Below are 11,881 nucleotides of genomic sequence, written 5' to 3' on the forward strand. Positions count from 1 at the left end.
TATGCTCTCCTTTATAAATAAGTACTCCCTTTTATTCGTCCCAAATTCTTACAAGCCCTGGGCTTGTGGGAAAGGTAAGTTCTCATATGCCTTAAAAAAAAAAAAAACAACTAAAAAAAAAAACACCAAAACACCTATAGTTCCGTGATAAGGATTGTTCCAAAGCATAGGTTTTTAATCCTAAAACTGACAACACTGCAGAATATGTAGAGAGGGAGAAATAAAAATTACAGCACAAATTACAGCAGAGGGATAAAGACATCCACATTTCTCTGCAAAACAAGATCTCACATTAAGAAATTGTGAACAGCCCTATCTGGTTTGGCTCAGTGGATAGAGCCTGTGGACTGAAGGGTCCCAGGCTCGATTCCAGTCAAGGCCACATGCCCAGGTTGTGGGCTCGATCCCCAGTGCAAGAGGCAGCCAATCAATGATTCTCTCTCATCATTGATATTTCTAACTCTCTCTCCCTCTCCCTTCCTCTCTGAAATCAATAAAAATATATATTTGAAAAAAAAGAAAAAGAAATCGTGAACAATGCTCTCCCATCTCCACTGAAGACCAAACCAAAAGAAAGCATAAACCGTGAGAGGCATTATGTCGAATGAAGACATTTCTAGTGGGGATGAATAGGCCACACTAAAGGTCTGTTAGCAGAAATGACCTTTCAGGGGAAATCTTTTCTGGATATTTGAAAATATTGACAAGAATTTCTGTCTCTTTGGACAGTTTATGGACCACTCTGTGGGTAATTAGAAAACGTAGACTGTGTCCCTGCTTCCAAACTACCCCTGCGTTTAGATCTAGACTCAAATAACCCCAAGGACAAACCAGATCTCCCTGCCCTCTAATGTGAATGACCAGCATTACCAGGACATGCTCCCAGTTCTGCATCAGGTATATGTCAGCTTGATCAATGATGAGAAGCTCAATAGAAGACAAAAAGTCAAAATCCCTCTTCTTCTCCCCTTCTGCGCCAATGATGGTCCTCAAGCCCAGAGGGGAGGCAATGAGGATGTCCGAGGAGTAAAAGGGGGCATAGAGCCGGATGCTTCTCTGAAGTATTGCCACTCCTACACAAAACAGCCAAGTACACATCAGTTCATTCATCACTACCCCGCCATTAGCTCCCACCCTCTCCAAGCACCCCAACCTTGTACCTTCCCAACCTTTCCCCTTAGCATAGAACCATGCTCGAACTGACTTACTAAAACCATCATCCCTCCCTTGCACCTGTGGTCTCTTCTGGCTCCCACTCTCTTCCTTTCCTTTCCTGTCAAACTGCTCCAGAAAACTGCCTCTACTCTGACATCTCGCAACCCGGCCTCTGATGCTCAGGAGTCACTGAAATGGCTCTTGCCAAGGTCGCGAATAGTGCTCACTCACAGTTCAATGGCACTTGTCTTTCTTGTCATGAGTGCATAAGCAGCACTTTGCACACACCCTCCTTGAAATGTCCTTTCCTCACTGGTGGTTTCGAACACTGACTTCCATTTCTATCATTATCGATCTTTCCAGATCCAAAGAGCTCCTCCACAAATCCCTGATTCACCCTCAGGTGCGACTTTCACTACATAGAGCTCTGGGTAAATTTACTCACTAACCAGGGTTTTAACGTCACCTCTACGCCAATTTATATTTCTAGCCCATGTCACTTTTCTGAGCTGCAGACTCATCAGCTCTGTCAGCGCTGCTGGACACCTGCGTGTGTTTAAAACTGCACATCAGCTCATCCCCTTGCACCCGGCACCCCAGCTGAAGCCTGGGTGCATTTTAGGTCGTGCCCGGCTTATTCACCCTGAGGTCTCTGCGCAGGCAGTTTCCTGTCCCAAATCTTTTCCTCCACTCTGACCATGCCCATTTGTAACTGGCTAAATCCTACTCAGCTTTCAGCTTAGTACAGATGGCACCTCCACCAGGAGGCCTTCCCTAACCACTCTGTGCCCACACTGGGTAAGGAGACTATTTTAAATGCCCCCAGAACTCCCACTGCGACCTCTGATCATAACAGTTATCATTCTGTACTGCCTGTTCCCCCATGAGGCTGGACTTCCTTACCAGCAGGCATCATAACTTTTATTCCTATATCCCCAGCTTCTTAACAGTGCCTGGAGCACAGTAGATGCTTAATAAGTGTTTGATGAATGAGCATATTTGACTAATGAATATTTTCCAAGACCTCCTATCAAATATACAACCAAGCACTTGGGAGCTCAATGAGAGGTAAGAAAAAGTGTGAATGGTTGAGTGGGAGTCAGGAAGTCTTGTGTGGTGATAGTTGGGGGGGGGGGGGGGGGGGGCGCAGAAGGAAGGTCCACCACTGTGCAGATGCTGTTTATTCAGCCTCCCCAGATTGACCCCCTCAGCCTATCACCTCCAGCTCCCCAAGAACTCCTGCAGCACTGACTACATGCTACAGCTATGCGTGTGCTGAGACATTTTATTATAACATGCATGTGCTTTCAGAGAACTGCACCCCATTAGTCAAGTGTCTGTCTACCCATCAGCCTCAGCAAGACTCTCTGCCCTGGCCAACAACATGTCTCTAATGCATCTGGTTCTGTCAGGAGGCTGAACCAGTGACCCCTGAAAGATGCCTAATTCCAGGCTTCAGCCTCCAGCTATGAGACCCCCGCACCTCAGGCCCCTCAGGGTCTCAGTTTTGACGAGGAGGAATTACCGATCCTAAAGTGGTCATCGATGTTGCCGACAAATACGGCTTCGTAATCCTCAGGCCTCTTCAGGTTGGGTGGTCTCTCCTCGGGATCTGAGCCATACTCTCCGTTAAACCTCTTCTTGTTGCTCACAATTATTTTCTTCTTGCTGTCGCCCTCCAGGAGGCTGATGAAGAGCTGGACCACCCGCAAAGCAGCTTCCCGGAACGGCACCACTATCAGCACCTGTGGAGGGAGCAATGGCAGCCATGGTGGGGAAGGGGAGGGAAGGGCAGCTCAAGGTGAGCCTGCTGAGGATGTGCTGCTGACGCACCCTCCGTACAGCAGGGGCCCAGCCCCTCTGCACAGAACCTGGCTCAGTACCAGAAGCTGAGCACCTTTCGTATCCACAGCACCACGTCCTATGGATTTTAATCTCATGGCTCCGTGGGAGGCAATTCTCAAGCAGACCTGGGAAATACCTTTTAGGCTAAGTCGATGCCTTTAACAGAGGAGTCCACTAGCAAAAACTCAAGGACATAAACACACAAGCTCTTTGAGGGCAAGGAATGTGACTCACTTCTGTCTTCCACAAAACTTAGTACAGTATTTTTACATATGAAGACCCAAGGCACAAAGATATGCCGAATAAAAAATGAATCAGATGCAGTAAGTGGAGAACACATCAAGCTGGTAAGGAAAGAGACAAATGCATCACTACTTTTCTAGACGTTCTGTAGTACATTTTTCAGAAATTATGATAAAGCATTTGTGAAATAAGATCCTATTTAATGGGAAATATAAGCCTTAGTTTTCCAAACATTTCCTAAACAGGTTAAAGTTACAACTATTGAGGGAAAAAACAAGAGATGCTTAAAAAATAAATAATTTCTAACCACCCTTTTGTAAACAATCCAATGAGTGGAAATAACCCCAATCAGATCATGTAATTCACCATATGCTCAATGTGCTTCCTGGGTAATCTCTTATTCTTTTTTGCAATTTTAAATGGAAAGACATCTCATAATCCTGATGTTCAGGACTCTGAGGTAGTTTCTCCAGAAGGCAACCAGCATGGCCAGAGAGGGACACAGATTCAATGCAGGGATGATGAATTGAGGGTGAAGAGGGGCGAGCATTGTCCCGGCTGTGACACTAAGTAAGTGTCTAGGCTTCGATTTCCCAGTGATCAAACAAGGAGGTTGGACTAAGAAACTCTAAGAGCCCTAGCTGATTTCACTTAGTGGATAGAGTGTCAGCCTGCAGACTGAAGAGTCCCAGGTTCGATTCCGGTCAAGGGCATATGCAGGGGTTGCGGGCTAGATCTCCAGTAGGGGGTGTGCAGGAGGCAGCCAATCAATGATTCCTTCTCATCGTTGATGTTTCTGTCTCTCCCTCTCCCTTCCTCTCTGAAATTAATAAAAATATGTATACATTTTTAAATGAAGTTAAGCCCTAGCTGGTTTGACTCAGTGGATAGAGCGTCGGCCTGTGGACTGAAGGGTCCCGGGTTTGATTCCGTTCAAGGGCATGTATCTTGGTCACAGGCTCCTGGCCCTGGTTGGGGGCAACCAATCGATGTGTCTCTCTCACATCAATGTTTCTGTCTCTCCCTCTCCCTTCCACTCTCTCTAAAAATCAATGGAAAAATATCCTTGGGTGAGGATTATAAAACATAATAATAATAATAAAATAAAAATATATTAAAAGAAAAAAGAAACTCCATAAGCCACACCAGTATTAAAACTGGGGGACCCCTGCCCTAGCTGGTTTGGCTCAGTGGATAGCCTGCGAACTAAAAGGTCCCAGGTTCAATTCCGGTCAAGGGCACATGCCTGGGTTGCGGGCTTGATCCCCAGTAGGGGACATGCAGGAGGCAGCCAATCAATGATTATCTCTCATCATTGATGTTTCTCTTTCTCTTTCCCTCTCCCTTCCTCTCTGAAATCAATAAAGATAAATTTAAAAAACAAACAAACAAAAAACTGGGGGACCCCATTAAGCTCAATGAGAACAATCTAAAAAGATGAGGCTTCTTCAATAGGGAGCGGCATGGGCTAGAGCCGTGGTCGGCAAACTGCGGCTTGCGAGCCACATGCGGCTTTTTGGCCCCTTGAGTGTGGCTCTTCCTAAGCCTTAGGAGTACCCTAATTAAGTTAATAACAATGTACCTACCTATACAGTTTAAGTTTAAAAAATTTGGCTCTCAAAAGAAATTTCAATCGTTGTACTGTTGATATTTAGCTCTGTTGACTAATGAGTTTGCCGATCACTGGGCTAGGGGGAGGGACGGCCAACACAAGATCTAGCTCAGTAACAGCATGGACAGTTAACAGAATTAAAGGTGTTTTCTGTCACAGCCCTAAATCCACTGCAGCTTGGGTTTATGAGCCCAAATAAATGTAATCACTTTAAGCAGCAATAACTATTCAATGGAAAATAGGGATTTTCCTTTTCCAAGGTTTCTGTATTTCTGTGGCTTAGTGAAGAGGATCTCTGGTTCTCCCCCCCCTCTGCTGCTCCCCTCCTGGCTCTTTAGCAAGGCCCCTACGAATCTGGTCTCAGGCCAGTGTCACACGTGGGGATTAAACAAGAGGCTCAGTAAGGTCCCATCCAGCTCCACAATCACAAAGAAGAGGTGTATAATAGAGTTATTTACGTATGCTCAGGATTTACCTTAAAAGAGAATTATCATGGAGCAACCTCCTACTCACAAGTTCCCAGTTAGAGCCAGTTAGAACAGTCCACAGAGCACTGCTCTGACACTACCTGGTCATCCGATGTGCTCCCTGTTGGCCTCATTCATCATTCTAATCACTAAAATGCCTGAGTGCCTAGTAAGTGCCCCTCTATGGCAGTGCCCTGCAGCCCCTTCTTGAGGGCAAGGCTCTCCTGCTCCACTCACCTTGGGCCTTGTCAGCCCTTGGTCCCTGAAGTCGTCATCGTCGCCCACCCCAAGTTTCCGGCCCCGGCGCCTGCTGTTGTTGCCAAGCACCTGGGCGTTGGCTTTGAGGACGTGGTTTATGGCGTGCAGGCAGTACACGTGGCGGATCTCCTCCCCGTTCTTCAGGGCGGTCCTTTCTGGGTAGAACAAGTCCTGGTAAGAATTCATAATCAAGAACAGCTCTTTCTGAAGCGGTGTGAAGGGGCTACTTGATTTCTGGGGACCGGAGAGAAACTGGCTGTTGGTCTTGGTCCAGGTGGATTCCAGGGGCTTCTGGAGATAAAGTGCCTTCAGGTCAAGGTCCTTTGGGGGTTTAAATGTTTCCAACTTCTGAAACTTGGATGAAAAGACAAGCTGACCCAGAGTGGGCCACTAGGAGAGAGACAGAGAAGAGCTATGTTAGAAATGAATTATAATACCTCATATTCACATAGTACTTTATAATTTACCAAGATCTTTCATGATCTACAGTAATCACATTCAATCCTCACCACAACCCTGAATGCTCTTCTTACAGTGTAGGAAATGCTGGGGGTCAGAGAGGTTATATGATTCAGACAAATGTTTTCAAACAGTGTTATAGAAATTATAGCAATGGAGACGATTAGTGGTCACCAAGGACTGGGAATGGGGCCAGGGGAAACAGGAGGGATCTGTATGGTGCTGGAAATGTCCTGCATCCTGACTGTGGTGGAGGGTAGGGGAACCTACTCATGCGACTACAGTACAGAACTAAACACACACACACACACACACACACAACTGAGCAGGAGTAAAACGGAGGAAATGTGAGTAAGAGAGGTAGACTGGCTCCCACACTCCAGCTTCCCAGTCCCTTTCTAGCTACACCTGTGCCCCACGAGGCTCCTCTAGCCTCCCTGTGTCCTGCTCCCCATCAAGCCACCCACCACTGGTGTATGTCCCATATTCAGGGAGATCGCTAACACCCAAGCCCACTGCTTTACTTAGAGGTTTCCTCCCCTGTGACTAAGACGACCAAGCGACACTTACTTTTAGCTCCTGGGTAGTTTTGGGATTTGTGGCAATGGCCTGAATTTCTTTTTCTTTCAGTTCCTTGTTTACATGGTGCAGAAATGGATCTAATTGAGAAATACAGACTGTCAGAACACTTGGAGGAAAGGGCAGGCATGTTTTGGTCTTCCCCTGTGAATGACATGCTGCTCTTCATGGTAACTCGCCCTTTTCCCATCTACTTTCCCCAAACTCTCTCCCAGTCCAGAGCTTGAAAGTTTCCGACAGCTTCATTTTTCTAAAGCACTTTTCCAATCACACTGCTTCCCAGCTCAAAAACCTTCAAAAAACTCCTCATTCTGAAATTTGTGGAATTACAGGATGTACCTTCAATACCCTGTGAATTACACAGCCCTCAAATTCTTCTGCCTCTGTTGCTTTCTTTCCATTTTATTATTATTATTATTATTATTATTATTATTATTTTGTTGTTAATCTTCACCCGAAGATATTTTTCCATTGGTTTTTAGAGAGAGTGGAAGGGTGCGGGAGAGAGAGAAGAGCAAGGGAAGGGTAGAGAGGAAAATGCACAGTACTTCTCCTCTTTCTCTTCCTTCCCTACCTGGGAAGAAAGTCGACGTCTTCAATTATGAAAATGTGAGGCCGGGGAACTGGCCTCCCTGCCTACCAGTCTTAAGCTGTCTGCTTTCCTCAGCAGCTCCCCTACCACACTCCCGGACCCTCAATGCTGCCTAACCATTGAAGCACAATCCGGCTGCTAAAGTATCTGTTTTTATTGCTACTCATTCCAGTAACAAGAGATTAGTATGTATGAACCACAACCTCTGTACTAAGCACCTGATGAAGTCTGATCTTGTGATCCTTTCAGAGAACAGTTGCCTCCACTTTCCTCTTCGAGAAAATTGGTTTCCAGGCTGAAAAGTGACTCGTGTTTTGTATCTGTAAACTCCTCCGGGGATTCTTGTTGTGATGTGCCAGGTGGCTCGTCCCCATCTTTTTCCTTGGGGTCAGCAGGTAAGACGTTACCTCCAATTTTGAGAAACATTTTGTAAATACAATTATACATCTGTTGACAAATAAAATCTAATTCCTTAGCTTTTTTCAACACTGATGTTCATTGCCATCATTTACTTTTAAGCAAATTCAGGAGGAAAAGAAATTTCAAGATTAAGCTCGATTGTTAACCCAGTTCCACTTCTAGGAACTTATTCCAAGATGATAACTAGACAAAGTACACTACACTCTGCATGTAAGACAGTCAACGCAGCACTGGGTTTTATAAGAAATTACTGGGAAAAATGATTCCATCATTGTCTATCAATGGGGTAATTAAGTTACCACATATCATTACAATGGAATACTATCCAGTTAAGAAGCTAATGTGAGTCCAGTTACACACATGGAAAAAAGTCCATGTGATATTACTAAAGAAAAAATTAGGTAACAGAAATGTATGAGATCATTTACACATACACACAGATACATGTACATACTCGTCCTTCTATGCATATCTATAAAAAGTAGCCTGGCAAATTTTATAATGCTAAACATGTTTATCTCTAGGTGGAGGGATATAGGTTAACTCTACTACATTCTTGGATTTTTACAGTAAGTATATATGCTACTATGTTCTTGGATTTTTACAGTAAATATATGTTACTTTTATAATGTAAAACAAAACAAAACTTGATTTTGAAAAATCCAAAACGGGAAAGAAAAATGGAAAAACAAAACAAAAAAAAACACCTCTAAGTCTGAGACAATGAATTTTTATCCTATTAAAACTAATGAATTAAAATACTATGGATGAATCACAAAAGGAGGAGCTAAAGGAGCCAGACACAAAAGGCTACATGCTTCCACTTACATAAACTTCTAGAACCGGCAAAACTAATCTCCAGTGAAAGAAAGCAGGTCAGTGGTTGCCTGATGCCTGGGATGGGAAACTGACTGTAAAAGGACGCGAAGGAACTTTTTGGAGTTATTGGAAATGTTCCTAGCTTCATTGTGATGATAATAACACAGGTGTATACATTTGTCAAAATCCATTGAACTATATACTTAAAATGGTTCCACTTTATTGCATGTACATCAGACCTCAATAAAGTTGATTGTAAAGTTAAAGAAAAAAGAAACCTAGGACTCTTAGTGAGAAAGGGTTCCTTTAAGCTTGCAATCCCAGCCCTTCTCTGAAGCTTTCCCTTGTTAAATTACCCTGGCTCAGCAGCTCTTCACCACCTTATATCCAGCTGTTCCATGAAAACCTGCTTCTTGAAAAATTTTGTATATTTGTGTCTCTTTTCCATTAACCTAGGTTTTCTGAGGAACGGAAATCTCTTTAATAAATTGAGACCATCGCAAAAGCAAAATTATGTTCTCTTTCCTCTATTAAGGGAAACTTTGGTGAAGCCCTGGAAATCCTCAGCAAAAATGCTACCTCTGCATGTTTCTCGCAAGAAGGTCCTATGTGGCCCTGACCGGTTTGGCTCAGTGGATAGAGCGTTGGCCTGCGGACTGAAGGGTCCCAGGTTCGATTCCGGCTAAAGGCATGTACCTTGGTTGCGGGCACATCCCCAGTGGGGGGTGTGCAGGAGGCAGCTGATCGATGTTTCTCTCTCATCGATGTTTCTCACTCTCTATCCCTCTCCCCTCCTCTCTGTGGAAAAATCAATAAAATGTATATTAAAAAAAAAAAGTTCCTATGTTTTCATCAGACCCTCAAAGGTATTACTAAGGCCAAGTTTAGGAATCTCTGTTTTGGATCCACATGCTTTCACCAAACTCACACAGTACAGGGCACTGTGCCCAGGGGACAACCTGTCTATGGTCCTGGCACAGAGGATGAACCCACACGGAAGACACTTACTCTCCCGCATCCCAGCAGATGCTGCCGCTGTCTCCTCCTCCACACTGACATCGCTGTCAGCATCTTCACTGTTCATTTCTGCCTCAGCTAGAGCTTCTTCTTCTTCTTCTTCTTCTTCTTCTTCCTCTTCCTCTTCCTCTTCCTCCTCCTCATCTTCCTCAGAAACATTCTTTAATGTGGCGAGCAGTTTGTGGTACCCAGAAACTTGTTCTGGTTCACTCTCTGCTTCACTTTCAGAGTTTGAAGTATCTGAGCTCTCGAATTTTAAAAGCAAAATTATATTGTTCTTGTTGCTACCTTATGCCTATCATCAGGCCAATAGCATAACAGGCTCATACTTTCCTAAATAAAAATGAGCTTTTCTGCAAATACGCAATCCTGTTGATTCAAGCAAGCCCAGCACCACATGTACTTAAATAGTTAATCTAGCTAAGACCCTAACAAGCATGTCAAACTCGCGGCCACATGCCTCATTTAAATAAAGGCACCACACTTAAATAAAAGAGGCCTTCGAGTTTGACATGCTTGCCAGCTCTCAATCTTCTTTGAACTGCTAATGTTCCACACGGGAAGAAAGCTAACATAAAGCTTTAGGTTATGGAGATTTAACCTATTTAAAGGAGCAACAGGAAAATTATAATACAAAAAAAGAATGCAGACTGGTAAGCATCCCTGGCAGGTTCTAATAAATTGATCAAACTCTGGTAACTGTTGAAGTTATCACAATGGCATTTTAATGACACCTGCATTCAAAATGAAGCAATATCGCTAAAATAAAAGCTTACATCTAGAATCGAAAAGAATGGGAATGTAGCCAAACTTTATCACTACATACTAGAGGCCCGGTGCATGACATACGTGCGGGAGGGGGCAGGGGGAGGAATCCCCTCAGCCCAGCCTGCGCCCTCTCGCAGTCCGGGACCCCCACCGGGGACACCACCATTGCTGCGTTCACCAGCCGGAGCCCGGCTTCTGGCTTCTGGCTGACCGGCACTACCCCTTTGGGAGCGCACTGACCACCAGGAAGCAGCTCCTGCGTTGAGCGTCTGCCCCCTGGTGGTCAGTGCGCATCATAGCGACCTGTCAATTTGCACATTAGCCTTTTATTATACAGGAGGAGGAAGGAAAGGATAATTTTAAAAGTAACAACCCAGAACCAAATATCATAAAGAAGGCAGAAAGCATTACCAGTTGACAAATCTGCGGTTTTGCTTCCTTGCTGGAAACCCTGAGAAGAAACAGGTAACGGTTAACTGTAAGTATGTTGCAATTAGGAAAACGTCTGATGACACAACTGTCAATGACAAGGGCAGAACATACCATCATAAACACAGTATAACTATATAGTCGTGTAAAAACACGCGCACTGGGACTGCGACGGTAAGAAGACAGCAAACAGGTAACAACTGACCAATGAAGAGCCTCACGGGGTCACGTGGCAAACACTAGGGTCGCACAACTAGGGGCTCTGCTCCCCAAGAGGCTCAATGTGGCAAACAGGAGGCCTCGGGTTCACCGCGTCCGGCCCCTGCCTTCACCAGAACATCCCTCCAGGTCCCGGACCACGCGGCCCCGTGGGGGGAGGAGCCAGGCACGCAGAGGAGCCCCGACTACCCACACTTCAGTCCGAAGGTCCCAAGCCATTGTTTAAAGAAAACGAAAAAGAAATCAATGCAGGAAACCTCCCTCCATACAAAAACCGGCCGACGCCGCGGGAGTGCGGTCCGGCTCCACAAGAGGGAGGGAGACCCGTCTCCACGGGAGGCCGCCAGCACCCGCCCAGCGCAGGCCCCGCGGGCGCACCCCGAGCACCCGGGCGCCGGGGAGGCGTGGGCAGAGGCGGGAGCTGCCCCTCGCCACCCCCGGGAGGCCGGCGGCCCAGCCCGGGGAGCGGCTTCCCCCCCCGACCCCCGCCTCCCGCCCCGGGAAAGACGCTGGCCCCTCCGTACCTGTCATGGAAGGGATGCTCCTCGCCGAAATCCCGAAGGTGCTTCTTCTGCTTCTTGGTCAGGGTGCTGAGCAGCTGGCTCTGGCTGCGGCTGCTGCGTTTACCCATCGCGAGAAAGCCAGTTCGTCCGCCTTCCAGAGCCCCGTCAGCCACCGGCAAGTTGTTCCTTCTACCCACCAGCGTGGGCTCGCCGGCGGCACTTTACGGCGGAAGCAAGCTGCCATAAAGCAGACCCGCTTTACGGCGCGCTTTTACGACCGGCGTTAGAAATTCCTAGTCCCGACTCTGCCCCCTAGCGAGAGACGCTGGAAGCACAGGCACGCGTGCCCTTGTGTTCTAGTCCTAGATTGAACGTGAGCTGGTAGGCTTGGGGCTGCCAGGGCTGAATACCTGCTCTGTGCTTCTGTTTGGGTTGTCGGAGTCAGCCTGCATAAACATGTAGTAGCGGAGATGATTATATTATATTATACCATGAT

At 46.1% G+C, this 11,881-nt stretch overlaps 1 protein-coding gene across 5 annotated transcripts in view; it reads right to left on the reverse strand.

Annotated features, from left to right (window-relative positions):
- Positions 1 to 11,617, reverse strand: part of DIEXF (digestive organ expansion factor homolog (zebrafish)) — a 35,422-nt gene extending 23,805 nt beyond the window's left edge. For 2 of the 5 annotated variants that reach the window (XM_023754797.1, XM_023754796.1), the window contains exons 1-8: positions 11,407 to 11,617; positions 10,646 to 10,685; positions 9,458 to 9,719; positions 7,429 to 7,620; positions 6,610 to 6,698; positions 5,560 to 5,970; positions 2,681 to 2,900; positions 871 to 1,073 (exon numbers count right to left, since the gene is read on the reverse strand). In XM_023754797.1, coding sequence (XP_023610565.1) covers positions 871 to 1,073; positions 2,681 to 2,900; positions 5,560 to 5,970; positions 6,610 to 6,698; positions 7,429 to 7,620; positions 9,458 to 9,719; positions 10,646 to 10,685; positions 11,407 to 11,513 — 1,524 coding nt within the window. In that variant the 5' untranslated portion in view covers positions 11,514 to 11,617. The remainder of the gene's footprint in view (positions 1 to 870; positions 1,074 to 2,680; positions 2,901 to 5,559; positions 5,971 to 6,609; positions 6,699 to 7,428; positions 7,621 to 9,457; positions 9,720 to 10,645; positions 10,686 to 11,406) is intronic. The other 3 variants (XM_014456869.2, XM_014456870.2, XM_023754795.1) reach the window with 3 other exon arrangements.
- Positions 11,618 to 11,881: the final 264 nt, after the last annotated feature.

The sequence above is a fragment of the Myotis lucifugus genome, unplaced genomic scaffold (genome assembly GCF_000147115.1).
Source record: "Myotis lucifugus unplaced genomic scaffold, Myoluc2.0 scaffold_65, whole genome shotgun sequence".
Classification (NCBI taxonomy): domain Eukaryota; kingdom Metazoa; phylum Chordata; class Mammalia; order Chiroptera; family Vespertilionidae; genus Myotis; species Myotis lucifugus.